The sequence below is a fragment of the Camponotus floridanus genome, unplaced genomic scaffold, assembly GCF_003227725.1.
Source record: "Camponotus floridanus strain SB8 unplaced genomic scaffold, Cflo_v7.5 scaffold59, whole genome shotgun sequence".
Taxonomy (NCBI): Eukaryota; Metazoa; Arthropoda; class Insecta; order Hymenoptera; family Formicidae; genus Camponotus; species Camponotus floridanus.
Window position 1 is genome coordinate 193,575 of NW_020229758.1, and position 27,752 is coordinate 221,326.

The 27,752-nt window shown below is 31.8% G+C and overlaps 6 protein-coding genes across 8 annotated transcripts; 3 read left to right on the plus strand and 3 right to left on the minus strand.

The window, feature by feature from the left end:
* Nucleotide 1: 1 nt before the first annotated feature.
* On the minus strand, nt 2-10,286 carry LOC105255993. Its single transcript, XM_011265595.3, has 5 exons — nt 10,098-10,286; nt 8,292-8,502; nt 929-1,153; nt 547-696; nt 2-321 (listed from the first exon to the last, which is right to left on the minus strand). Exons 2-5 carry the CDS (start codon nt 8,316-8,318, stop codon nt 154-156), a joined length of 570 nt encoding a protein of 189 aa, XP_011263897.1. The 5' UTR covers nt 8,319-8,502; nt 10,098-10,286; the 3' UTR covers nt 2-153.
* On the plus strand, nt 2,614-15,935 carry LOC105255992 (serine/threonine-protein kinase OSR1). 3 transcript variants are annotated; one of them, XR_889567.3, is made up of 12 exons: nt 2,614-3,120; nt 7,680-7,805; nt 9,452-9,873; nt 10,809-10,921; nt 11,223-11,473; nt 11,673-11,847; nt 12,700-12,935; nt 13,179-13,293; nt 13,545-13,816; nt 14,059-14,245; nt 14,542-14,803; nt 14,892-15,935. XR_889567.3 is itself a non-coding variant. In XM_011265594.3 (11 exons), the coding sequence occupies exons 1-11, from the start codon at nt 3,071-3,073 to the stop codon at nt 14,617-14,619; spliced, it is 2,025 nt and encodes a 674-aa protein (XP_011263896.1). In that variant the 5' UTR covers nt 2,614-3,070; the 3' UTR covers nt 14,620-15,935. The 3 variants fall into 3 exon arrangements, 2 of the variants coding, with proteins under 2 accessions (XP_011263896.1, XP_011263894.1); XM_011265594.3 differs by having other exon boundaries at nt 14,542-15,935; XM_011265592.3 differs by having other exon boundaries at nt 2,615-3,120; nt 11,673-11,838; nt 14,542-15,935.
* A 1,507-nt stretch (nt 15,936-17,442) lies between these two features.
* On the plus strand, nt 17,443-19,798 carry LOC105255994 (beta-1,3-galactosyltransferase 6). The gene is made up of 2 exons (XM_011265596.3): nt 17,443-18,756; nt 19,075-19,798. Exons 1-2 carry the CDS (start codon nt 18,029-18,031, stop codon nt 19,358-19,360), a joined length of 1,014 nt encoding a protein of 337 aa, XP_011263898.1. The 5' UTR covers nt 17,443-18,028; the 3' UTR covers nt 19,361-19,798.
* A 122-nt stretch (nt 19,799-19,920) lies between these two features.
* Nucleotides 19,921-21,995, minus strand: LOC105255995 (inhibitor of growth protein 5). The gene is made up of 4 exons (XM_011265597.3): nt 21,726-21,995; nt 20,969-21,418; nt 20,685-20,863; nt 19,921-20,362 (listed from the first exon to the last, which is right to left on the minus strand). Exons 1-4 carry the CDS (start codon nt 21,760-21,762, stop codon nt 20,261-20,263), a joined length of 768 nt encoding a protein of 255 aa, XP_011263899.1. The 5' UTR covers nt 21,763-21,995; the 3' UTR covers nt 19,921-20,260.
* Nucleotides 21,996-22,566: 571 nt separating this feature from the next.
* Nucleotides 22,567-24,756, plus strand: LOC105255996 (synaptobrevin homolog YKT6). Its single transcript, XM_011265598.3, has 4 exons — nt 22,567-22,792; nt 23,305-23,500; nt 23,592-23,863; nt 24,050-24,756. The coding sequence occupies exons 2-4, from the start codon at nt 23,311-23,313 to the stop codon at nt 24,188-24,190; spliced, it is 603 nt and encodes a 200-aa protein (XP_011263900.1). The 5' UTR covers nt 22,567-22,792; nt 23,305-23,310; the 3' UTR covers nt 24,191-24,756.
* Nucleotides 24,757-25,596: 840 nt separating this feature from the next.
* LOC105255997 (NADH dehydrogenase [ubiquinone] 1 alpha subcomplex subunit 10, mitochondrial) lies at nt 25,597-27,709 on the minus strand. Its single transcript, XM_011265599.3, has 4 exons — nt 27,466-27,709; nt 26,615-27,256; nt 26,129-26,515; nt 25,597-25,894 (listed from the first exon to the last, which is right to left on the minus strand). Exons 1-4 carry the CDS (start codon nt 27,532-27,534, stop codon nt 25,727-25,729), a joined length of 1,266 nt encoding a protein of 421 aa, XP_011263901.1. The 5' UTR covers nt 27,535-27,709; the 3' UTR covers nt 25,597-25,726.
* Between the last annotated feature and the right edge of the window lie 43 nt (nt 27,710-27,752).

The window sequence follows — 27,752 nt, forward strand, 5'->3', positions numbered from 1 at the left end:
ATTTGTTATATTTCATTCACATATTTGCTTTTATAATACAATAAATAAATATTTTTGAGAAAGATTTTACTTGCTACGAATGTATACGAACGACGAATCTTTGTACTCTATAGCGAAAATTTAAGTTTGCTAATATACGAATTTTCTATTGAATCAGTAATGATCGTTTATCTCGCCGAGGCTAGTGACTGGCCACATACAGTCACAACCGCTAGCGATTTCCTTGGTGTAAGGTTCCCAACATTCGTCTTCCCAACGACGTCTGACTAGAGATAGGATCCGACTTCTCTGTACGCAATGAAATATCGAATGAACACATTTCTGAAAAATAAAAAAAAATTAGATCTCTTAGATTATAAGATTATGAAATATAAAATTCAAGTTGAGTAGAGAACAAAGTCAAATTTTAGTTTTAGTTTTAAAATTATTTTGTGATATATTTATTCATTCTTTTTACTTTTATTTCAAGTCATATTTTTTGCTCGTTAAACTTGCGCTGCCTTGAGTTTATGTGTTCTATTTACATCATTACGCATCCAAGTTTACCTGTGAAGGCCTCGTAATCATTCGTTCATTGTTATCTAACAATGAATAACTCTTACAGTAGACTTCGTGATAATGCGGAGGTTGATATTCATAATCGGGATCGGCAATTTCCACTCTTCTCGTTATTGTTTCGCAAAGATTGCGGTATTCCTATAAGGAAAAGAGGAGATTAATATAGACATTTATCTTATAACATGTGTGATACACATATAAACAAAGAAGCTTAAATTAGAAATGAACATGTAGAAAATAGACGAATTAAAAAGAATAACTAATTTTCTTTGCAATTTAATTTATAAACTTTCTTTTAAAATATCTAACTTTCTTAATATTTTTCTTAATGAGAAATAACTAATTTAAGATTAAGAAATAATTTACTAACGCTAATCAAATTTCTGTTGTCTCTTTCTAGCTGCTGCGGTTTGTTCACCCCATTTTCCGCGTTGTAATACTCCTCTGGCAGATAAGACACATCTCTTAACGATACGTCACGTAAAGTGTTCTGGTAGTAGAGTTCAGGATCCAAGCTCTCCTTGATCAGCTGAGTAAGATTAAATCGTCTACTCAGCACGTAGGACACGTGGTTAAAAATAAACAATTCGGCAATCTATAAAAAGTATGTAAATTTTTTAGAAATAGACAAAACAAGAAACAAAATAGAAGAAACTCCAAAATCAAATTTTTTTACTATATTTTTTCTTTTATATAAACATTATACAAATAATATATTCTGATATTATGAAAAGAAATAGCACATTACATTTTCTTTTGATTATTCTTTTGATCAATGATACAAAATTGTCGATTCATTCTCAAGTATCGCGTATATTGCATCATAAAACCTAAACCTTGGAGATCTCAGTCAGTAGCCTTTAGCGACCCATCAAACTCGATGATGCGTAAATCGCGCGCGCGGAGGGTCCACTCCACAAATGAGAATGGGAGCTAGGATGAATCACTCGTTTATAGAGTCTTGCAAACTGGCGAAATTGTTTCACGTTGTCATGGGTGAAACACGATATGCGGCAACCTCTTTTTTTATTTCCTGGTTTCAATTTCCCTTGAAAAGCCATTATCCTAAATTTTATCTTCTAATATGTCGCAAAAAATAATTTCTTAAAGACATTTCTCAAGAAAATTTTAACGACATAAAGAGAAGAATAGAATTTTATTTAATTTAAATTTTTTTAAGAGGATTTAAAATCTTGTATTATGCGAATTTTATATCAAATTCTATGAAATTTAACGCAGATACGATCATAGATTTAAATAGTGTATTTAAGATGACACATAGCATAAGAATGAAAAAACAAGTTATTTTGCAGCACGTAATAAATGCCATTAATAAGAACGATCGGATTTATCAATAGGAACGGCTTTCTCGCGAAGATCGGTATTAGTTGGTTCGCAAGGTCGGCATGATTGAGCTGTGTGTGTGTCGCATGATACAAATTATTCTTCCCCGCGTCATCAAGTTAATTCACGATACCATCGAAGTGACGACAGATATACGCACGAGATAATGCGTTCTTCCAGTTGCGTAGCGTTTTTTTCGATTCCAAGCAACAGAGTCAATAAACGCCATCATAAGTGATGATAGATCAATAATCAACTTCCTTGAAAACAAGAAGATAATGAAGAGAATTGCAGGACCTTCAAATTAAGTTTAAATCCAAAGCTTTTCTCATTCCTCCTATATACGAAAGAAAAATTCAACCGAACAACAATTAAAAACTGTCAAGTTTTCATTATTAATAAGAATTATCAAGAGATTTCAAAATATTTACATATAAAGCGCTTTTTAAAAGTTTTTCGTGACGAATAAAAGAAAACATTAAAACAAAGTTAGGTAGTGAAAAAAAGATAACATAATGTGCACTGTATATCTTGAAAGGGACACATATATTCATAAAAAAAGACGAAGAAAAAGATAAAATGATCGAGAAGGTGGGGGAGAACGTGGTCACTATATGCTGCTGTCTTTCAGCATCAGTGATATACGCTGCATTACATACATGCATCAACTGTGCCAATGTGGGGTAAGTAGTTATCCAATTGACAGTGCCCCCGTCTGACATACATAGTTCGGTCACGACGGCGGGCACAGGAGGATCCTACGTCTCCTCCGAGGAATACATAGTCGACAATAGTTTCCTCGAAATTGCGTTCGTGCTTCTTCCCTCTATCTTTTCGAAATCACGTAGACGTCATCGCATGTGCCTCCGGAATTTTCACTTTACTTTAATTCAAAGATAGTATATAAGAACCGATGTCGACAGATCGTGTATTGTGACACAGAGATAATGTCGGGCCGACCAACGTGTTTAAATGATCAGTGTTTTATCTACGGTGAAATGAGCTCGGTCACAATTGACGACCAGTGAAACGGACAATTCTGAAGATTTTGTTGAATACGTGGTCGTCGATTTTCAACGAAAGAAGAAAGACGTGAAAAGAGGAGAGATCCCAGTGCATCCTGCAGAAGACCCACGATTGAGATGTCATTGGGCTGACTCCTAATGCTATGGCAGCCGATCTTTATGCGAACGGCTCTGTGAAGTCAACGTCTGCCAGGTAAAACCGATCTTGGAAATTAGACAATGTTATACGAGACGAGCGTATCGAGAGATTTCAAAAATCTGTAAAAAAAATTAGAAGCTATTAACATGTTTGATTTTAATTGTTAAAAATGTAAACTTCATTCTTTTAGTATGGCATGTCAAGTGAGCGTACATTTAACATTATAAACTATCTATTCATAAATTACTTCATGAATTATAATTATATATACAAATAATGAAATAAATCGTATAATGATATATTTTGGTAAAAAAGAATTTACGAGGACTATTTTTGATTAGCTTCAAAAAATGAATGAATAAGGAAGATTCATATTCTTAGAGTAAACGCGGCAATCCGCTTCTAAGTTTTATTTGCCTATCAAGATGGCATTCAATGTCAACGTGACATGAGAATCAAATAGCCACGTTAAATGCGGCCCCGTCCGATTCCAAGCTTTATTTGCCTAATATGACGATCGTTTTCAATGTCAATGTGATATAAAAATCAGAGATATAAACGTATTTTTAGCTTCTCTGAAATAAAAAAAAATATATGTATATATATATTTTTTTTTTAATTCTTGTAAATGCAGATCAAGAAATAATAAATAAACATAAACAAAATATAATAAAATTTTCAAAAGTGCGCGTCTTGTATTTTAAATTATAAAATTTAATGTAAAATTAATTCTAATAATTTATTTAATTAATCTATATATATCCTACACCTGTTATATTTAACTTGAATATTTAAACGCCATCATTCAAGCCTGATAAAATTTATCGCAGATTAGTTCCGAGTGTTCCCGTGAAATATATAAAAGAAATAATCCACAGCTTATGCAATAATATGCAATAATATACACTTTTTGTTACTAATAATTCTGTGATGCATATGTGATGATAACTTTTTGTAATATATATGTATAATAACATCTGATGACACATCGCATGCAATAATATAGCATCTCTTAAAGTTGTTGAGATAGTTATTTAGATTCATCAACTATATTTGATTTAATAAATTGACGTAAATATGACTGTCATATTGTTACAATTAAAAAAAGATAGAATAATTAGTTCGGAATTGCAATGTAACGGGGAACATAAAATACTTTTGTTTTCTAAAATGTACTACAAAAGAATAAAACATTTCATCATTTTTTCTGATTCATGATTACTTTCGCTAAAATTGTAAAAAAAATTCGCTCGCAACGACCTCAAGATCAATGGAAGCTTGAACAATCGAAGCTGCATCTATTTTCGGATAAATGCAATAATCTTTATTTTTTGCAAACAATTTCAATGACAATGAAATCGTTTAATAGCCACCACGAGTCTTTGAGTTAATAAGCAATTGACCCTCGGTTTGTTAACTGAGTAAAGTTTCATTGATGAGGAACGTTATTAAGTGGATTCAAACGAGAGCAAAATTTTCAAAATCTCGAAAATTTTAATTATATACGTAATAGGATATCTCATTGATTTCGTTTACTAACATTTTTTTCTGATAAAAATAAAGCAAGTACATCATCAATTTTACGAATATTAAATGGTTTTTTTATAGTAATAAATAATATATTCGAGATGAATCACTGAAAATGTATTATAAGTATGCTAATTAATAAATGTCGCATAAATATGCGATATAATTTTCTATCAAATGTTAACCAAATCTTTTCTTAGGTCAGTTTTTTTTCTCTCATTATTAATTTAGCAGAAGCAAAGATAAATCAGTGTCACGATTGCACAGAAATGTGCACTTGAACAGAATAAATCTCGTATTACGCACTTGCACACATAACAGAATTACCACTCTGATGTTCAATGAAGTCGAAGATATTTAAATTAAAGATTCATATTTGAAAAATAAATTCCTTTTAAAGAAATGTATGATCATTTATTATTTAATCAACTTACGAAAGTTCAAACACGTGACTGATTGGCTTTAATTATTGCTACAAAAGCCTACAATACGTCAAACGAGATTATGATTATTTGACATAGAAGCGAGAAAGCATACACAGAGATTTTTTTCTTTTAAAACGTGTTAAAATAAATGCGAAGTTTAAATTAAAAAATTACTCAAGTATCTAAACAAAACTTAATAATTTCTTGCAATTTTTATAATTTTTTCCTACATATTGTATCGAAGAATTGTCATCAAGGCTATGATAATTTATATTGTGACAAATAAATTAAAACGCAACAATACTAGAATAGTCATAATATGGGTAGGCACATTTGTTTGTTCAATTGTGTATGCAGTGACTAAGATCGATGTAAAGTCAATTCAATAAATTTATGTCTACATGAAAGGTCGTATAGAATATACTAAAAATAACTCAAAAAACTGTTATTATCGAGCAAATATTTGAGAGTAATCGATTTTTCGATTGTGTTGTCCGTGGATTTTTTTTATCTCAAGATAAGCCAGGATTTTTCATTAAAGTGTTTGGAATCTAGAAAAAACTGTATATTTTGTGAAAGATGAAAAAAATTTAAAAGAAGAACAAACTTTTCTCTATAAAATAAAAAATAAAAATTTGCCAAAGAAAAAATATAACGTAATCACATAAAATTTCAAAAAATCTTGAATTTTTCTAGAAAAGAAAGTACACGTTAAAATTGATGTATTTAAAACAATTAAAATGAAGTATATTTTATAACAAAATATATTTTATAAGAAAAGGCTAATGATTGCTAAAGAATAAAATTAATAAATGAATAGAAAGTTCGTTTTATCGTGTAATTATATGAAGTTAATGATTGCTGCTAAAGACCTGCATTGAAGAAAATAATCTTAGATCGAGATCTAACAATAAGTACAAAAATGAATAAAATATTTAAATGAATAGAATGTTCGTTCTATCGTACAACTATATAAGGCGGAGGAAATGACGGAACAATAAAAATTTGAAATATCGTGTAAACTGAATGTAGGTAGCAGATGACGCGGTGACACACGCCCGTTGGTCAGAATTGAATTAAAATCGTTGTTCTAGCCCGACGACAAATTAAATTTTTAACCCAAATATTAGAGGACCTCCGTTTTAAAAATATGAGATAATTATCTGTTTTCCTTTCTTAAAATTGTTTGAAAAAATTTAGAATCTTTACATATTTTGTAAGAGAAGAGAGCAATTATTTTTACTAGACATTAAATAATACATATTAATAAGACATATTAAATAATAAAATATAATATTAAAAAACAACACAATTAAAATAAATTAAATAATAAAAGATAAAAAATTGTTAAAAATGATATTTGTTTAAGAATAAAGAATCTTCATTTATTATAATACTATAATATTATTTATATGGAATTTTTAAAATAAAACAAAAATAAATGCCTTGAAAAAATGTATAATAATCATATGCTAAAATAAAGATCTCTATCGAAATAAAACGTCATATTTTCGAGTGAACTACTCGTGTGTTTGAAGAAATTATTAGACCATTATTTCAGAGTAAGACTGTTATAGACTTGTTAATCAGGTGTCTGAAGCTAAGAGGAAAGATTCTTGTTGTTGGAGTATAATCGGTGGGTGATGTCACGTTACATCAAAATTGGATCGAAATGACGCAAATTCAAAAATTAAAAATACATACACACGTTTTGTATATACATAAAACTATCATACTTTTAAAATTGCTACAAAATTGTTACAGAAGTATTTACATTGTATGTTATATTTTCGCAACTGATTCAATATTAAATCAAATAAATTAAAAAACCACACGCAGAAAGATACTTGCGTCTGAAATTCCTGCATTTTTAATTTGAATTTGTTCTCACGAGTTATGATTGTTCCTACACATCAACCAACAAAAAAAGCAGGATAAAGAATCATCAAAAGGAAACAGGACCATTGTAATGGAAGCTTACATCAGTCCGTTCTCCATCAGATTATTTTTAGCCAACGGGATAGGGTCTACCCCCTTCACGATGGCTAAAAATAACCGGTAAGGCCAATCCAGGCCCAATTATCTCATCTAGATATTTAGGTGACAATCGACCGACCGACAATTTAGAAATATTCCACACGCTCGAAGCCAGGGCTTTAGCTCGAATAATCTTTCATCTCTCATGGGTTAAAAATAAGGGCTCCTTAAAATCATCCCGATACTCTATTGAACAAGAATAAGATCTGAAAAATTAATATACATGGCTCGAAAGATCGATACATATCGCAAATGCAATACAGTATATCTCTATAATAAAAATATTGTCAAATTATAAAAATAAAATAAGATTATAATTAATTAAGAAAACAAATAAATAATATAGAAGAATGTATCTGCACTCGCGAGATATATATATAATACGCAAAACTTTTAATTTACAACTTGTCAATTAAAGAATCGATAAACAGAAAAACAATCAATAAAATCCTACAAGAAATTCCCTAAACAATATATTTATTTTATTTGCTATATTTTATTGCGATACACACCTACAGATCCTCCTTATACTGAATTTTTTTATACTGGAAGTATGGAAAAATATATAGTAGCCTCTCCCTTCGATAGGCAACCCGTCTGACGAACGTGTATGTCCGTTTGCAGGCTCGTACGCAGCATGGGGCAGCGAAAATCGGGCACCCTGGGCGCCGCGGCGCCCATATCGACGGAGGAGGAGCAGCTGAAGTTTCAAGACAGTAGATTTCTGACGACTTTGGTTGGCAGAAGTAGGTGAGTGACCGAGTGTGACTGATTGGCGTACGTTACGTCAAAAATCGCGGCACGTGATCGGCTCGCGCGCGACCCACTTAGAAAGATCAAATCGTACACGGACAGTGTTATAAAACCAAAATATAGATCCTTATCTCGATCGTTGACATAGCAGATAATTAAGTAATTAATTGTTACAAGTATTTCGTTTCGTAATTTTTGTTACTTCCGAGCGGTCTAAAGCTGTACTTGGCATTACTTCATTGAAGTGAGTAAAGGCTTATTGCGTTGTTGAGCAAACACTGCGTAGATATGCTTGTGAAAAAATCTGAGAGAGATTATAAATTCAGACATTCTCAGACGGTTCAATTCCGACAATGCACATGCAAATATTGTATCGTCGATTGCACGAGATTCAAGTAGAATTTTCGCATAAGTTTTTGTGCGAAAAAATGTATCGTCTAAAATTATAAATTATATGATTACTATTATGCTTGTGATACTTACTATAACAATATTCATCTTTCTAAACATGGTCGCGGATCCAGCAGATTCACAGTCTCGAAGATGGTTTTAAACGGTCGGGATGTTGCACACGGGGTGTAATCGGCGAATTGGCGACATACATGGCGTGTACGGTCGATTTTATATATATATATATCTCAGGAGGAAAAGCACCTTATGCCTCGAGACGAAGGTTGTCATCGCGAAATCTCCCCTGCAAATAAAAATTCACGATAGTATCCGTGGTGAATACGGTTTAATTGAATTTTCTAATCGCGATATGTATGACAATCGTTAGTATTGGATTGCGTCGAGTATTGGATCAAGCGAATTCGTTGTATTGATATGAACAGTTTATCCCACGATCTGCCAAGTGGAGATAATGACTATAGATACACAAAGATATATTAACATGTTTCAAGAAAAAATAGCCATAATTGGAAATCGTAAAATCCGTGTTTTTGCGAACCGATACGAGAAATTATCTTTATGTCGGTTATTAAAAAAAAACAATTATGACAAAATATAAAAAAATTTTAATTTTTTAAAGTTTATCACACATCGTATAATCTTCACGAATCGCAGAAATCAAAATCCCTAACGAAGAAAGTCTGTCAATTTAAAGTGTAACATTTCATCGTGGATATATATTTATGATCAGCGAAAATTGCTTTATTTTTCCAGTCAATTAAAGCAGTCAACGCCGCTGATTGACACTCACTGCTTCATAATTAGAATCGTTTCGCGGGACGATCGTAGCGAGAAAATGTGATGGATGGCCCTACGATTAATTTGTTGTGCATGCAAGTTGATCGTAGCTCATGATAGCTTTGTTTCTCTGAGAAACGTCAATCGTTTCAATGAATCGAGACTCGAGACGTGGGCTAGTTATTGACGCGTGTTCATTTTGACAGGGCTACATCTCAATAGAAGACTCGACAAGCAACTGATCTACGTAATTTTGGTCCCGACTCGAGCGATTTGTTTCTCTTCCTTTCCTCTTATCGAAAATAAATCAAAGAAATCTCTCAAGTATTGTACATATCATATATCTTACATTTCTTCTGCACGCGAGTAGCTTAATATAAAACGGGTAAAAAAGCGCTTTTAAGAATAACGCAAATAAAACAGCTGATCGCATGCCAAGTTAATTTGTCTTTCAGGAAAATCTCGCCGGACATATTGCCATCGTGCTCGCCCGGCGTGTTTCGCCAAAGGTCGTTCCGCTCGTCTACGCCGCCGCCGAAGAAGCTGCCAGCATCCTCACCGGCACTTCCAACGGCAGCGACAATAACACCCATCTCGCGAAACAGCCGGGGCGCATCTGCGGCCGCGGCCAACGATCGCGCGGCCACCCCTACCGTCCCTACCGTCCCCACCCCCGTGTCAGCTGTTCCACCACGTGACAACGGTTCGTGGGTCGTCGTCGGCGCTCCTCTGACGTTGTCGCGGGGCACCCGAGCAACCAGCAAGCAGGCGCGCCTCGGTCCGGTACTGGCCAGCAAAATGGCGTCCGCGAGCTCCTCCACGATCGTGCAGGGCTGGCCGAATACCAAGGACGATTACGAGCTCAAGGAGGTTATCGGTGAGTATTCCCCCCGGAACGGAGACTCGTTCGATCGCGCGACGACCGGGCGCGAAAATCGCGCGCGCCTTCTTCAGGGCGCGCTCGCTCGCCGGCGACGCGACGTCGACCCTCCAACGGCTGGCAGACCGCTATTTCTCGACGGAGCAGCGCGGATCGTGATGATAAGGATGACGATCACGAGGACGATGTAAATCATATGACATTGCGTCGAGTTTACGTACCAATGTCTCTTTTTCTCTCTCTATCGTCGGCCTCACGATTGCTCCAGAGACGGGACGACGGTTCGTCGATCCCCGCGCTCGTTCCCTCTCCCTCCCTCTTTGCGCGTCCTTCTTGCACTCGCGCTGTCACGCAGCTACCGGTGCTGCTGCACGGGAGAAGTATACGTCCTATCCTAACCTAGTTAATCCTGACGGGACGGTGCACGCTTTCCAGTGCCGTACACATTGACAAGAGGGAAAGAAAGGGTTGAAGGGGTTGTCTGTAAAATGCATAATTAATGTTGAATAAAATCGAATAAGTATCTCTAAAATTAGATCGTTACCGGCCTTGAACCGGTGCGGACGTATTTTACGTGTGTGTCCTTCGGACAAGAATTTTTGAATTTAACCTCTTACGAGGATTTTAGCCGTAATAGAGAGAGTAGTCTAAAAAGGAATAAGAAGAGGAAGGGAAAGAGAAAAAAGAAAAAGAGATATGAGTGCCTGAATAATCACAATAGGACTAAACTGATTGAAGGCACATTAAACTTTTATTTAAAAAAAATATATATATCTCCAAAATTTTGAATAACGCATGTATGATATATAAAAAATACGGACTCTGTAAAAATTTAAGCCTAATATTTCCTAATATTTAAAAAAAAAATTTAATAAATAAATTTAATAAATAATAGAATATAAAATATAATAATTTCTTTCGTTAAATTCTAGGAGTTGGAGCGACCGCCGTGGTGCATGCAGCATTTTGTATCCCGCGACAAGAGAAATGTGCGATCAAGAGAATAAATTTGGAAAAATGGAATACAAACATGGACGAACTGCTGGTGAGTTTTATTATATCTTGATATTGGGGATTTCAATGACAGATGACAGATCAATATGACACACTTATGGATAAGACTATAATATATGTGGTATGATTCACTGGATTAATGATCTTATCAGTCAAAGTTTTATATTAAATATCATAATATAACTATATCTATTTTAACAAATTTATATTATTGTAATATTGCAAAAATTAAGTTTCAAAAGAAATTTAAATAATCGTTTTTATAAAATCGATAAATTTTATGATTTAAAAAGATTAATAATTGATATTCTTTACTTGTGGAAAAATTATAGAAAGAGATACAGGCGATGTCTTCTTGCAACCACGAAAACGTCGTAACTTATTATACATCATTCGTGGTAAAAGAAGAACTCTGGCTGGTTTTAAGATTACTAGAAGGCGGATCCTTGCTGGATATTATTAAGCATAAGACTAGAACCACTAATTGCAAGCATGGAGTATTCGACGAAGCCACTATAGCTACTGTACTTCGGGAAGTACTCAAAGGGCTTGAATATTTCCACAGCAATGGACAGATTCATAGGTATTTTGAATTATCTTCCTTTCTTTTTAGAGACTCATTCTATCTTTATTTAAATAAAGTCTTAGACTGCCTTTCCTTGATTTATTCTCTTATTTGTTTATTAGAAGTTTTATTAACTGTAACAAAAAAAATTGCATTAAAGTGACACTATTATATTATCTATGTATATAAACAAATTTTAATGGCAGAATAATATTAGGGACATAAAAGCGGGTAATATCCTACTAGGCGAGGATGGCACGGTGCAGATCGCCGATTTCGGTGTCAGCGCGTGGCTCGCAACCGGACGCGACCTGAGTCGGCAGAAGGTCCGGCATACTTTCGTCGGTACACCATGTTGGATGGCGCCTGAGGTCATGGAGCAGGTGAGAGAGGAAAGTAACACTACAGACTTCTTAGCCTGCGTGTTCTCTGTGTCTACATTTGTGTATGCATTTGTTAAATGTACACATGCATTTATTAAATGAAACACTTTATCGGAAATGTGTACATTGTCGACCGAGCAATTTAAAATACAGCTTTTGTTATCATTGAAACGACACACGAAATTTGTATGACAATTATTTGTGTCGGTTTTGGCGCAACCTGAGGAAATGCGCTTTATTAAATTCAGAATTAATTTGAATTCAGTCATATCATTCATATTGAGCATGATGCAAGTTGCATTAGGCATGCTATGCAAGTAGTCACATAGAAAACTGCATTAAAGATGGATTCACTGTGTGAATTCTCACAAAATTATTTTTTTGCTAATAATCAATTATATATATTCATGCCATTATATTTACTTTGCTCATCTTCCTTAAATTGATTTCTTTCACTTCATTACAGCATCAGTTTCTATATTTTTATATCATTTTTTATACCAAAAAAGCATGCGTCTACAGACATTATTCAATTAAATTTTTATTAAATTGGATATATAAGATATAATTATCAATAATGCAAATATTTTCAAACGCTTCAAGCAATGATTACAAAATACAGATTAAGAATTGCTGTAAAAAACCCGTCAAACTAAAAATTAATAATTAAAAATTTATAAGATATTTTACGATAATGTGGCAAGCCATCTTATATATAAAATGGTTATAAATTACACTTAAACGAAAATGCTGACAAGCATGCGATTTTGACGAGCATGATTTCACAAGATATTGACAATTCCTTTTGTTGTGTACCTTTTACTGTCAAAAAATCAATTATGATATGCATACCTGTTGCAGGATCATGGCTATGATTTTAAGGCTGATATATGGTCACTTGGCATCACGGCGATCGAGATGGCCAGCGGCACGGCACCATATCACAAATATCCTCCGATGAAAGTCTTGATGCTGACGCTGCAGAATGATCCACCCACTCTAGATACTGCCGCAGATGACAAGGATCAGTATAAGGCATATGGGAAAACATTCCGAAAAATGATTGTCGATTGTTTACAAAAAGATCCTACCAAGAGGCAAGTTGGATTACTTACTTTTCGATTTTAATTCCAGCTGATATTTGACAAAATAGAATTAAAGTGAGTTTGAAGTAAATGAGTAATGTGCAAGATACATTCAAAGATAGTTTTTGATGTTTTGTTATATATATGATTACATTTATTATAGATATTTTTAAATATAAAAATTAATAAAAATAGATGGATATTTTGTGCGTATAAAATACTTTAACTGTTAAGTAATGATTTTTAATATTTTAGACCAACAGCCACTGAGTTGCTGAAACACCCATTTTTCAAGAAAGCCAAAGATAAGAAATATCTGCAACAAACATTGGTAGCAATTGGACCTAGTTTAGAAACACGCGTACAAAAGGTGTGTAAAATAAATCAGAAAAAAGATGCTCTTTTTCTCTTTGTATATGAGATATTTGATTGAGATTTTAATATTTTCCAATATTTCAATATTTTTTACTAACAATCAATATTTTTTATCTAAATTTTATAAGTTAAAGCATAAGATAATTAAAGACATACATGTAATCTTTTTCTTTAACTTACAAATAGACGTTAATAATTTTATGATTTTTTTTGTTATAATGTATAGAGGAAAATTATTTTTTACAGGCATCAAAAAGACAACCCGGTACATCAGGTCGTTTACATCGAACGGTAACTGGAGAATGGGTCTGGTCGTCAGAGGAAGAAGATAGTGGTGGATCAAGTGGTGACGAAGGTGCTAAAGAGGCGTTGCCGGTCAACACGCTCGAAAAGGCTAGTAGTGATGAAGACGTCGGCGAGTCCGACGAATACTATGGTCAAATAAAAGTAGCACCGAGTCAAGTTGCAATACCAGCTACCGAGCAAAATGTTCCTATAAATTTGGTGCTCAGATTACGGTACGTGAAATTCTTATAAATTTAAACGAAAATCACACATATTTTTCGACCCTACATAATATTATATATAATAAATACTTACAGACTTATATTGTCGAGTTATTTCAATTCCAAAAAAAGATTCGAATATGCTTTTTATTCATTTCTACTTCCTATTTTTTGTCTTTTATTTTTACCGTTGTAAAACGTTTTTTATTGAAATGATAAATAATTAAAGTAATATTACATGTAATCTCTTGCAGAAATGAAAGACGAGAGCTTAATGACATTAGGTTCGAATTCACTGTTGGAGTAGATTCAGCGCAAGGAATCGCAGCAGAACTCGTTGCTGCGGGTCTAGTCGATGGTAAGGATGTTGTGGTGATAGCAGCGAATCTGAAAAAATTGATAGAAAGTGGAGGACAATTACGGACAGTGACATTTTCCTTGGTAAGCTTTTGTCAGCTTTGATGTTACATTTTACTTTACCAAATACACACAATATACAAATATATATTTTAATATATATTTAACCCTTACACCTTATATTGTCATTTTTGGTTTCAAAGTGTACAGAGATTATTTTTGTCCGACGCATTTTTCAACATAAAAATGTTCAAAAAATCTGGAAAAATTTATATGTCTTTTTTGATCCTTCTAAATAAAGGCTAGAATAATAAATTTGCAAAATAATTTGATTATATATACATATAGATATATAATTTTGTCTTTTCTTGCTGTTACAGAATTCTGGCTATGCAGCGAATGAAATACCAGATGACAAGGCGTTAATAGGATTTGCTCAGATCTCTCTCACCGATTGAATAATTTCGATTACCGAATGATTCCATTTCTGAACTCTCAGGATAATGTTCTTAATTGATGCATATTCGCCATTTGTTAGATCCAGAGAGTATCAAAAGCTAACGATCGGCTAGATATTATTTTTCGAAATAAATTATATCATAGACGATAAATAAATATTTGGAGCACACATACAGAACACATGTAAGTTTGTTTCATTGAATATTTGCAAGTTTAGCTTTTGACACTTTCATTTATTTCAAACGATTTTAACAATTAATGTTGATTGCAGAATAGGTAATCGAAATACATATTTGTTACAATAGTAGTAACAAACTATGCTCAAGCGTGTTTGATAACATCGTCAGTGTTCATATGCGGAGGCAATCATGAATGGGGCAGTTAAAAATAATATCATTCACATACTGGCTTAAAAGTATACACTTACTCTCTTTCTCTCTAATCAATAATGGCTGTAGTTTTACATAACCGAATTGTATCATTCGTATTACATCAGTCTATGTAAATATTAGCATTCAATCATTTGTTGAGTTTTCCTTTTTTTTCTTTATGATTAATGTATCAAATGGAATAAAGAGATATTGCATATGTGAAATGCAATATTTCATATGAACTTAGAGAATCAAGAGAAAATGCTTGATAATCTAATTTATTTGCCCTAAATGTAAGCTGTTTCTCTTGAATAGCAAAAAGCTTTAGTTACATAAAAAAATTCAATATGCTGAATATAGAATCATGTTCATGTATCATGTACAGATTATCCGTGTACATCTTATGTTATATGCTAGGAAAAGGCAGATATAGAAAATGTTGGAATAAAATAAAACTCTTTTGTACTTAATTAAATAGACTTACGATAGCAAATTAATATTTTCACAGTTTTTAGACGTAGCGAGATAGAGAAATGATCGAAAAGTTTTTACTCGTACGTCTTGAGGAAATGTTCAATTAATTTCTTCATAAAATGTATTGGAAAAAATTGATAAAATCAGAATCACATACAACAGCAGTTTAACACAATCTATACTCTCTCTTTTTACGATTTTACGAATATCCCACATTTATGTTTAAAAGACATTCAGAGAACATCCTGAAGATATCTTCGAAATATCTTCTGAACGTCTTTTGGATATGCGTGCTATGTGGGATAGTATTAATTATTTTTACATTCCTGTATTTACTGAAAATTGTAAAGATATATATTTGTGATGTTCTTATCGTTTTTTATATTTACAAATTGTAAAGATTGAGTTTTATGACAAAAAGACAAATAATCGTCAAAAACGTGTGTGCGAATACTTTCTTAATGTTTTCAAAATATGTTTTAAATTAAAATTTTTTGATATAAAAGAAAAGAATATTACACTTAAATTTTATTACATATATATTAAAATATATTTCTATTAAATATATTCATACAATTTTGTATAAATATACTTAATTAAAATCAAAGTAATAAGAAATGACTATAAATATAAAAAGATTCTCCAAAACTGAACTTGAGATAAATATAAACTATACAAAACCAACCAGTGTGATTCTGTATTTATCAATTTTTATATAAAGTGGATTACATTATACGAAAATATGGTAAAGGATGCATTTTTTAATTTTCAATATTTTGCATATAATGTATATGTGTATTATTTTTGTGAATTTCTGCTATTCTGTCAGCATTAATCAAATGTTTTTGAAAATTTATATGTAATTCCTCATTTCCTTTGCCATATTGCGATACATATATACACGTGCTAATTCCGCGACACAAGATTTGCTGAGCAAAATTAGTTGTATAGTAATACACAAATCTGTTGATATACAATGTGATGGTTATATACATATATATACTCCGAATTATATATATCAAATCAACTGTGTGGTTTAACTTATATAGAGGAGATACTTTTTATGCTTAATACGCAAGGAGTAAGCATAATTACTATTAAACTATAAATGATAATAATCATATGCTAATTTAAGTAGATTTTTATAAATAGTTGTATCAATACACATATGGCACTATACCCTGTAGCACTTAGAATTCTCATGCACTACGTTTCGCCGGCAGAGAATTTTAATCGGTTCGACATACATAGCTTGTATCGTCACTATGTGCCTTATCCGAAAAACGCATTGATTATATTGAAATACTGTGTTTTTATCTTTAATGCTACTGAACTGTCATGAGACGATTCAAATTACAATTAGGACTTTTTGCTTTCAACACGATTAAAGCAGTGCCAAATAAAATGTGTTATACTTAGCAATTAAATATGTGTATCAAAAAAACGATAATTTATTTGTATGAATATCAAAATGTCGTTCTGGCAATTAGAAACATTGTACTTTATTTCATCGCAAGTTACTATGATTATGTAAATGTTATATGAACTGCAGCGCAAATGAAAATGGGTAATGGTACTTAACGCCGATAAAAATTTCCGAGAGAGTCAGCAAAATTGAATTTATTTTATATTCCCTGAGCAAACTCGTTTTTATTTTAATCATTTATTCAATTTCTAGCAATAAAATGTTACTCTTTACAAAGGAGAGCAATTTTTTAAATGCTTAATATCTCGATGAAATTCTATAGATTTAAAGTCTCTATTTTTTTTCTGTCAATTTAAACACATTTCATAAAAAACGTCACGTCTAATTATCATATCAGAACTTTTGTAAATACAGTTATATAAAATTTCCTTGCGCTTATAAAATAAAAAAATGCTAGTCTCTTTAATTAAAAAAAAATCGAAATTAATCTTCCCTAAGAACATTACTTATCTTAAAATTTAATATATTGAGATATATTTTGTAATATATATATGTATATTTCGGTGCTACATTCTTTGAATAATTGCTATAGATAACACGTTACGGTGACGTCATGTATCATATGTCAGTTCTAACCCAACCTAAGCCTAACTTAACCCTATTTGAACGGCATCAATGATTGTTCGATCAGCTGATTACAGTACACAGCTGATCATTAGCAAGGATGTGTACAAATTTGCCTGCATATTTACATCCGTGTGACGATAATTCGAGCCTAGAAATTATTTTAATGTAAACGAAAAGTTGAAAACGAACAATTACTTTACTTTGATAGTATACTTTTTGTACATTTCTTTTAAAACGAAATGAATGTGTATTGACTTGGAACATAAGAGGAGACAAATTGTACAAAATGCGAATAAAATAAGCAGGCCTATCTCTATCTCTGTCTCTATCTCTTCCGGACTTAATTCATGTTATAAATCAAGAGTTGTATAAGTATGCTACGTCGCGCGAGCGCATTCTAATCAAGGCAAAATTCACAAATAGGAATTTGTGAGTGTGATATTGCATTCTTCGGTGTATTTTTCAATCCTGGAAAATTTCAGAATCGATCTTTATCATTGACTTGGGCTCATGACACATTTACGGCTAAATTCTATGCCCAAGTTCCAATCGATGACCCGCAGAAAGTTTTTCGCCCGGACGAACGTGATGATATTCTTCGTGCCGGTCGTGCTCATATTGGTCTTCCTGTGCGCGCGTTATCCAGCTCGAGAATGCTCGCCGGATGAACAGATGATTCTGGACAGTAAGCCCAAGTACCGGCTCATTATTCTGATTCTCAGCAGTCCGGACAACCTCGAGCGCCGGGACACCATCAGGAAGACCTGGTTGGCCGATCGTGGCCACGATGCCATGATGAGACATTTCTTCGTCGTCGGCACCCAGGACATCCTGCCGGAGCAAAGGAACACCTTGCAGTCGGAAAAGGAGAAGTTTGACGATCTGTTGCTGTTGCCTCGATTGCAAGATTCCTATGGCATATTGACAAAGAAAGTTCTTTACGCTCTTAAAGGCATCTATGAGCGTTACAACTTTGATTTTTTGTTAAAATGCGATGATGATTCTTATATCTTGGTGCATAAGATCTTGAAGGAGCTAGACAGGTGGCAGAACAAAGGTACTAGAAGAGAGCTCTATTGGGGTTTCTTTAATGGACGAGCGCAGGTGAAGAGAAGCGGTCCCTGGAAAGAGACAGATTGGATCTTATGCGATTATTATCTTCCTTATGCCTTGGGTGGCGGATATGTCTTGTCTTACAATCTCGTCAAGTTTATCGCCAGTAATGCAGATATCCTAAAGTGAGTATGATTATAAGTAAAATATATGTTTTGTATATTTAATATTCAGCTTGTTATATATAATATAGAAAATTAATGAATCTAGGTATTTACCTTTTAACTTAATACAATACAACTAACTAAATACAATATAAAAGGCCAGCTTGAATCTTCAGCAAAATATATAAAAATATTAGTCTTCATCTGCGAATTTTAAGACAGATTGATTATAGAGACTGAATTTTTACATATTTTGCTGAAGATGATTCAAACTGGCGATCAAAACGTTCGAATAAATTTTTAAATTCAATAAATTATATATTGCGCTATTTATTCTAGACTGCAAAATTCTGAAGACATCTCTGTAGGTCTTTGGCTGGCACCATTGGCGAATATTGAAAGAAAGCACGACGTACGTTTCGATACCGAATATAGATCGCGCGGTTGTTCCAATCAGTACATAATCACGCACAAGCAAACTATTCAAAATATGAGGAGTATGCACGAGTATTATCAGGCCTCCGGAGCTCTATGTTCCAAAGAAGAGAAGAATCGCATGAGTTATCAGTACAATTGGACTGCGCCACCAAGTCAATGCTGCAACAGACAATCCGGAATCCCTTAATATAAAAGAAAAAAGATTTCTGCAATATTCTAGTCTGATTTTTTGAGACTTGCTCAAAAAAAATATACTTTTTATTTCATATATTTATAATGATATGCCATACAAGAACATTTTATTTATATTCTATCTTATATATTTGTTAGAATAGTTATAGATAAATATTAAATGCCATAAAATAATCATATACTTTTCTCAAATTGTATTCTAAACAATATTATTGAATACGGAGAGACAGTTGCAGATTGCAGTCGCGATTTTCCTTTTAAAGGATTAAAATGAGAATTATGAATTTGAAGTTGACTCGAGCATTATTGTATCATAGCATGCTATTAAGCAAAAACGCGCTTGTAAATACATTCTGTAAATACTTAGCAATGGATAGATAGACATAGACAAGATAAGCTTCGATGAATCAAATATATTTTTTTTAATCATATATAGTGCATTTTGTTTATAATACATTTTTCATCTTCAACAGAAGCTTACTTCATGTATATATTATATATATATATATATTTATATAATATACTGCAATTTACATTTATAATATACAAAAACAGTAATAACGTTAATAATTTAATACTATAATTGAAACTATATATTAGATCAATACTAGATCACACTGCGAACAAATCACAGATATATTCAACGGCCACTTAAAAAACGATAAGAACATCAACCAATTTTGTCAATATGGAATGGAAATGCATTATACATACCTATTACTTTACTTATTACTTTTACATTTCTTTCATAAATTTGTTTTATACTTTTTTTTGTAAAAAAATTATTTGACTTTGAATGCAAAAAAGTTAAGTATTCTAGTTTTAGAAATAATGTACAATATGTAGTCTTTTCTTTAGAAATGTAGCAATGAGCAAATTCAAATATTCCTAGGTTTCATTTCTTTTTGCGATCTTGCGTACATTTAGGACAATACCATTTTCCTTTAGGTTTTGTAGTTAAACCTACACAGGCAAAGTGGAACCATTCTATGGGACACTGAAAAGTGAAAAAATAAATGATTACTTATCTCAATCTCTTGTAGTATTTATAATTTTTCATTGTAAAATAGATAAAAATAGAAAATTTTTAACAGAATGTGTATGTATAAAAACATTTCAATCAATAAACAGTGACAATAAATAAAGTTTCGTTTAAGAAAGATTAATTATCAAATTTTAATTTAAAAGAATTTGAAAATTATTTGAAATAAAATCAATTAATGATAGTAAATAAATCACGTATGCAATTCAATTTTTTCTAAGAAACGGTAAATTTAAAATAATATAAAAAAAATAATTATTAAGATTGCAAAACTTACATCTGGATTATCGCAACCAATCATTTCTCCATATGATACTTGATGACAAAGACAGTAGGTCGGTTCATTAGGATCGACAGGCATATCCAGAACATCAGCTGGATGTCCAAGTGCCGTCGAATCCACTTGGGCACCACTACCCGCAGCACCGGTGGATGATGCTGAAGCTACAGAGCCACCTAACATAAATATATATATTTATTCATAATAAATTTATAAAATTAATTTGAAAAAATAACAAGATTTTATAATGAATTGCAGTTGCAAACTTGATATAAACATGCCTTTTTTCTGCTTCTTTCTTGCACTTTTGGCTTCATCCTCGCTGCTTACAACATTACCCTTTTTCCTTTTCTCTTTTTCCTTGAGTTTCTTTCTACCTTTCTTGCTGGCATTGTTCTCCTCTTGTGCTCTACTATTGTTCAATGTCTTGTCCTGTATCTCTGCCTCGAATCTCGCTAGATCTGAATCCAGGCGTCTAATGTGTTTATCAACCAATTCATAAGTTTGAATAGCTAGTTGAACCTTATCATCACCATATTCCTTTGCTTTATTAAAAAGACTTTGAATATGGGCGAGCTGTTCTTTCCTCTTCTCCGATGATTCTTTCTTTGCATTTCTCAAGTAATCATCCGCCAATTTGTCGATGTCTTTCATCAGACCTTGTGCCCTCGCATCCAAGTCTCTCATCAGTGTAAAATTTCTCTGTAATTCGATTGGTAAATGCTCGAGACCTACAACATGCATTTTAAATTTTATTTTAGTTTATTTTTATTTAAATAATAGTGATATCTTTCTTAAGCTGTTAGCTTAAAATTTGTGTAAGAAACGATAAATGTTTGTTTACAATTTGATAGTTAAGATTAAATAGAAGACAGATGTTGAAATGTAAAGACTATAAAGAAAAATAAGGAAGATAGCAAACATTAAATAAAAATGACATAAGTTTATTATCCTTCTTTCTTGCTCTCTTAGATAGAGGAATAAGAGAAAATAGAATGAAATAAAAGAATTTGCAAAATGGCAATCGTTAAAACTCACTGTCGAGATAGTGCTCCAAATACAATGCGGTCGTCATGATGGTGGTTATAGTGTTGTATCTTCATGTAAACAATGCGGACCAATGCGTGAACATTCGCATGATAGCGTGAATATTTTTTGTATGTACAATATCAGCCGGAGACAATAGCGAAATAAATTCGTTCAACACAATCAATGACGGCTGCAAATGATAGAGAATGAAAAAAACACAACAAATTTCGTAGCTCCCGTAAATTTTTCAAGCATAAACCGTGTCATTTAAGATGAGTTAAGATGAGAGACACTCAATATAATTGCTCATTGAATGCTCGTTCGTGATTGGTGTATATTTGTAGACTTTGGATAGATGTAAAAGTACGGAAGCGTCCCGTTTGACCACAGCCAATTATATCAACCTGTGCCTAGGGTAACCCTCAATGATTGACCAATCAGAGAGTCTTATTTTGAATTGATCAATTGGCGACGTGGTCAATCGGGTACCATCCTAAAAGTACGCACCAATCACAAACATACAACAGCTCAATGTCATCACATTCCGTGTGGAACTAGAGTCTTTCAAAAATCTTTCAAAAATAAATTCTTCGATTAGGGTATAGAATATACAATATATTATATATATGGTGTGTGTGTATTATAGCCAATATAAATTCATTATTAATAAATTTTAAAATAATTAACAGAAAAATTCGTTTTCTAAAACGTCATAAATTTTCTTAGAAATTACATTCTATTGAATAGAGGGATTCCATATATATATCGATCGCAGTTTGAATCTACTGATAAAAAAATGCAAAAAACCCAATATGGCATATATGTGGCGAGTGCGATTGAGTGTCACTGCATGATATGCATCACAGCCAATATGGTTGCTTTCGTATTTCATAGAATTGAGGTGATTGTATTATTCTGAAAAAAAAAATGATTTTTGAATGAATTATTACGGCGAGTAAGCCTGCTTGATAGTCAAACTACACGGCAGGATTGACTAGGATTCACTGTGATTATCGAAAAAATCTTACGCAAGTTATAACGATACGACAATATAAATACAGAAAAGACACACAGAGGTATGTGTTTGACATTTCCCATACTTGACAGATTTTTTTCATATAAATCTATCCTAAAAAATAAATATAAATAAATTTCTTAATGTTTTTATAATTAAGAATCAATATTTATGGAAATTTCTTATTTTCAAGTAAATAAATATTGATTTTTTTTAAAATTTATTTTATAACTTGTGTACAAATTTGATAATTAATAATAAATAATTGTAAGTTGCGTAATTTATAAGATTTATAAGCAACTCATTATGCTTTTAAACTTATTTTCAACTTATTTTGAGTTGCTAACATTAAGAAATTTATAAATTTAGATAAATAATAAAATCTTAGTATATTATATGAAAAGTTTCTTATTCTACAAAGTTAATTATTCTGATTAATGCTTGATAATTAATTAATTATCAAACAATTTATAATATGTGGAAAACAAACATTTATATCTAAAAAATTTGAACAAGATCCATAAATATTGATTGGCAAATATATCTTAATATTATATTTATATTATTTTGTAGGTTAAGATGGTGAAGTTGTATGCATTGACTGTTCTATATAAAAGCCCTACATCAGCAACAACATTGAAAGCTGCTTATGATGTAGAATCATTTTCATTTTTTCAGAGAAACAGTATTAAAGAATTTATGTGTTTTGTCAGTAAAACTATTGTAGAAAGAACACAAACATGTGCTAGACAGAGTGTCAAAGAAGGAGGTAATTGTAATAAGAATAAATATTTTATATCTTTGCAAGAGAAAGAGAAAGAGTAAAATATTATTACAAAGCACATTATAACATTACACAGAATACATGTGCCATGTGTACGTGCGCGCTGATAATCTTGCTGCAGTACTCATCTCGGATCACGAATATCCCAGGAGAGTGGCGCATACTTTAATCACAAAGATAATGGATGAGTTTGAAGTGAAGAATTTGTCCTCGACATGGCCTGCACTCAAGGAGGCCACTACTGATTTCCCACAGATCAATACATATTTAGCTAAATATCAGAATCCAGTTGAGGCGGATGCGCTTACAAAAATGCAAAATGACCTGGACGAGACGAAAATTATCTTGGTGAGAAACAATTTTGTTCATATTTTTTTTTAATTTTTAAAGAATTTATTTTTAAAAAGCTTATTAAGAAAATTATTAAACAAATTATTAAAAAATATCTGTAAAACATTTTATAAAACTTCAATGTACAAATGCAATGTATCGCGTATAAATATTCAAAATTATAACTTTCATAACTTTTATCAGCACAATACCTTAGAGGCAGTACTACAGAGAGGGGAGAAATTAGATGATCTAGTCTCCAAATCAGAGGGACTCAGTATTCAGTCGAAAGCGTTTTACAAGACTGCACGGAAAACTAATTCCTGCTGTAGTTTAGCTCCTTAGGATGTATGTATCTTTATTTTCAGTGAATTTCATCGCTTTTTCGATAAATGTTTATAATCTTCGCGATATAGAAACATAAATGATATTTATATGATTCTTGGAAAAGATGATATGTGGGAGGAAGGAAAGGTTTAGCTAGCAAATGGAGAGATATAATAGAGAATAATCAATTTAATTTTTTCGATGGAATGTAATTTGTTGAATTTCTAATTCAATAATAGACAAAAAGCAAACCACTGCCGGTTTCCTCCCAATTAAATGGATTTTTTATATGGATGTTATATATTCCCGTAGAATTTGTCTACTTGCAAGAAACGGTCCTAAACACAATTATCATTATGTAAAATTACTTCCGAGATGAATTTTGTGTGAGGGAAAATGATTGTAATGGAATTTCTACAGTGTCAAAGGTCGCCTTAAACATAACATTCCGAATGTTAATGTGCCCTTTTTACGTGTAAAAAAAAACGCAATTGCGTGAGGAAATTTTATTATAAAAATCTCGTGGATCGACAGAACTGAGCAAATGGTATTCGATTAAGTTCCAGTTTATTAAATATCATCAATTTAAATATATGTGTATATATATATATATATATATATATATATATATATATATATATAATCAAAAAAATTTTTGTATTTGATAAAAGAAGAATTTTTTTATAATTTACCGGAAATAATTTTATGTAATTTTATATTTCTTGAAACTGTGCAATTTTACTTACATATATGGATTGAGAGATTATCCATTTTACATTTTAATGTGAAAAATATTGTACATACATTTAACGATATTATTTAACACTGGTGTACGTATATACCAATTCTTATTCTTTAATATGAATTGTCTCAAAATGAATATTATATTAACATTTATTACACATGTTTCATCATTAATTAAAAAACCATAAAACAATTACGTCATTTGAGCTGATGTAGTAAAACTTTGAAAAATGTGTCTTGAGAAAAAAAGAAAAAATAATGTTATATGTATAAAATATTTAAGTGATATCTAATCTTTATACTATGTATGTTGAAGAGTTTCATAAGCCAGTAAATATATGAATTAATATATTTTTAAATGTTAATATATTATATATATGATGTATTCATAAAAAAAAAAAGAGATAATTTATACATAAAACAACAATGTGAAATAGATTTAGCTAAATGCATGTATTATTGAGATTATTATTACTGTTATGATTATTAAAGTATACCGCTCATAAATATAATATAGTATTTCACTACTATCAGTCTTTAACATATTTTTTGACAAATTTGAAGTAGATTTTTCAACTATATCGAAAAAAAATTATAGGAATAGATTTAATTTTGAAAGCACTGTCAAGAAATTAATAATTACTATTGCTACAAAAGTGTAATAATGAAATAGCTGGAGGTAATTTGATAAAAATCAAGGATGAAAAGAGCCACGAGTTTCCCAATTTATTGATTATAATTAAAATTTATTTTTTACCTGACTGTTTACAAGCTCTATTTTTTCTAGATATACCATCTCACTGCATTCTCTCACTGCATTGAAGCAGTCTTAAGTTTCTTAATTTCTTCTCTTGCTACTTCTAAGTCGCGCGGAGTTTTTCTTAAAGCCCTAATAACAGAATCTGGAAGAAATTTCCATAGAACATTTTTGTCTCCTAAAGAAGTGTTGTATCCTTTAGTATATTTATTTCCAGGTACCTGTAACAAAAATAATAATTATATATGACGAATCCAAACCGGGAAGATTAAATTTTGTTTTTTATATAATTTAATGTTTATAATACAACTAAACACATATTTTTATTTATCAATCTATCTTCTTATGAGATATTGTATATATGATTTATTATATTATGATTAAATGATAATTTATGACTTGCATAATTGATGAATTTCTATTGTAAATAAATCTCTTGTATTGTATATACACACTGTTTGCAGCATTGTAGATAATTCTTCATCTTGCTCTGGTGTATAGAGCAACTCTGGTACTTTAAATTCATTTCTCATATAATCGGCGTGCAAGTAAAATCTGTCTGTATAAATTTGTCTTTTAGTTCGAAGCTCCTGAACATTTTCAAATGTCCAATCTGACATTTTCTCAACTTTCTTATCGTAATCAAAATTCAATGACTCAATATCATCAGTAATAGTAGAAATATCTCCTTCATTTGTCCAGTCATAGATTAGTACATGAGAATGTGTTACAGCATCTCTCAGATAATCCTGCTTATATATATCTTCGATATCTTGAAGATACTCTGGTGTAAGTACCTTTGAATTTATTTCATATGGTATACCACGCTTTTTTATTTTTTCCTGTAAATGTTAAGCATAGAAATTAACATAAAATATTTTAAATGTAAATTGATCTATGAGAGAGAGTTAAAAGTCTGATATACTATAAAATAAAACTACCTTGACTACATCAACAGGTATATCCAAATAAACAATTAAATGAGGCCTCAGCATCATTAATTTTGCAATTCTTACAATATCAATGTAAAAATTCAATGCTTCTTGACGCATATAACCAGCATTTGTCATTGCTTTTGCAAATATATAATCACTGTAGAAAGAGCGACTGAGCACTACTCCTTGACCGGTTGATAACAAGTGTAACAAGGCAGTAATATATTGATCAAATTTGAGTTGAAAATAATGAAATTGAAACATGGGCACATTGGGATGTTCAGGATTCGTCAGGAATTTTTGCACATCACATGATTGCGTTGATAGAGACAGTCTGTCATCTAGCGTACGCACATCGTATCCATATTCATTTATATAATATTCGTCGAAGGTCGGTGGTGGTAAATAAACCATATCGAATTCTTCTGCTAATCTCGCGGCCAGCTTCGACTTTCCTGCGGCGATCGGACCTTCAACAACGATTACCTTACTATTTTCGTCGCATCGATCGACCATCGGATCGAAAAGCTGAGCCCAGAAACCATATTGTTTGTTCAAGTAATCGAATGGTGGAAGTCGTCGTCGATCGACTCGTCTTGACTTATGTGAGATGAATGCTACTTGCATTACATTGCTGGTGGTTGTTACCTGCATAATCCATATAAACTATTGACAATTGACAAAATGTGCATATATTTATATTACATTATTTAAGATTTTACAATGTCATCTATAGAGAGATCTACTTTTATGATGAATATCAATTATATGATGATTAATTCAATTATTGGCGTCATTCAATTATTCTGTGAAATGTTTCCAAAAATAAAATCTGTTGACACTTTATCAATACTAACCTTACATAACTGTCTGGTAAAGTTATTGTATCCGACTCTCGCGATACTAACGCGAACAATCGATGCCATTCTGTCTTATATAATCTTTAAATGAAGAAAAATAAATATTAATCGTTACAAGTCAGAATGAAAGCTAAACATTGCTCAAAGCCTCTCGAGATTCCTTAATTTAACTCGCTCTTGCCTTTCCCATCCTATAGATCGCAACTGTCTGAAGTCAGTCGACGTGCCATATGATCCATCAGTGGTGATCAACTAGCGATTCCTACAAATTGATAAAGCTTATC

Bases quoted from the DNA above. Each gene is read 5' to 3' on its own strand.
- LOC105255992 (XM_011265594.3), top strand. From the start codon at position 3,071: ATGGCAGCCGATCTTTATGCGAACGGCTCTGTGAAGTCAACGTCTGCC. The intron at 3,121-7,679 runs GTAAAACCGATC...GTCCGTTTGCAG, and splicing joins GTGAAGTCAACGTCTGCCAG to GCTCGTACGCAGCATGGGGC. The intron at 13,294-13,544 runs GTGTGTAAAATA...TATTTTTTACAG, and splicing joins TAGAAACACGCGTACAAAAG to GCATCAAAAAGACAACCCGG.
- LOC105255993 (XM_011265595.3), bottom strand. From the start codon at position 8,318: ATGTTTAGAAAGATGAATATTGTTATA. The intron at 1,154-8,291 runs GTAAGTATCACA...TACTTTTTATAG, and splicing joins GAAAGATGAATATTGTTATA to ATTGCCGAATTGTTTATTTT. The intron at 322-546 runs GTAAACTTGGAT...TTTATTTTTCAG, and splicing joins TGATTACGAGGCCTTCACAG to AAATGTGTTCATTCGATATT.
- LOC105255994 (XM_011265596.3), top strand. From the start codon at position 18,029: ATGACACATTTACGGCTAAATTCTATGCCCAAGTTCCAATCGATGACC. The intron at 18,757-19,074 runs GTGAGTATGATT...TATTTATTCTAG, and splicing joins AGTAATGCAGATATCCTAAA to ACTGCAAAATTCTGAAGACA.
- LOC105255995 (XM_011265597.3), bottom strand. From the start codon at position 21,762: ATGACGACCGCATTGTATTTGGAGCACTATCTCGACA. The intron at 20,864-20,968 runs GCATGTTTATAT...TATTTATGTTAG, and splicing joins AAGAAAGAAGCAGAAAAAAG to GTGGCTCTGTAGCTTCAGCA. The intron at 20,363-20,684 runs GTAAGTTTTGCA...TTCACTTTTCAG, and splicing joins TTGGTTGCGATAATCCAGAT to TGTCCCATAGAATGGTTCCA.
- LOC105255996 (XM_011265598.3), top strand. From the start codon at position 23,311: ATGGTGAAGTTGTATGCATTGACTGTTCTATATAAAAGCCCTACATCA. The intron at 23,501-23,591 runs GTAATTGTAATA...AACATTACACAG, and splicing joins ACAGAGTGTCAAAGAAGGAG to AATACATGTGCCATGTGTAC. The intron at 23,864-24,049 runs GTGAGAAACAAT...AACTTTTATCAG, and splicing joins ACGAGACGAAAATTATCTTG to CACAATACCTTAGAGGCAGT.
- LOC105255997 (XM_011265599.3), bottom strand. From the start codon at position 27,534: ATGGCATCGATTGTTCGCGTTAGTATCGCGAGAGTCGGATACAATAAC. The intron at 27,257-27,465 runs GTTAGTATTGAT...TGGATTATGCAG, and splicing joins TTACCAGACAGTTATGTAAG to GTAACAACCACCAGCAATGT. The intron at 25,895-26,128 runs GTGTGTATATAC...TTTTTGTTACAG, and splicing joins TATCTACAATGCTGCAAACA to GTACCTGGAAATAAATATAC.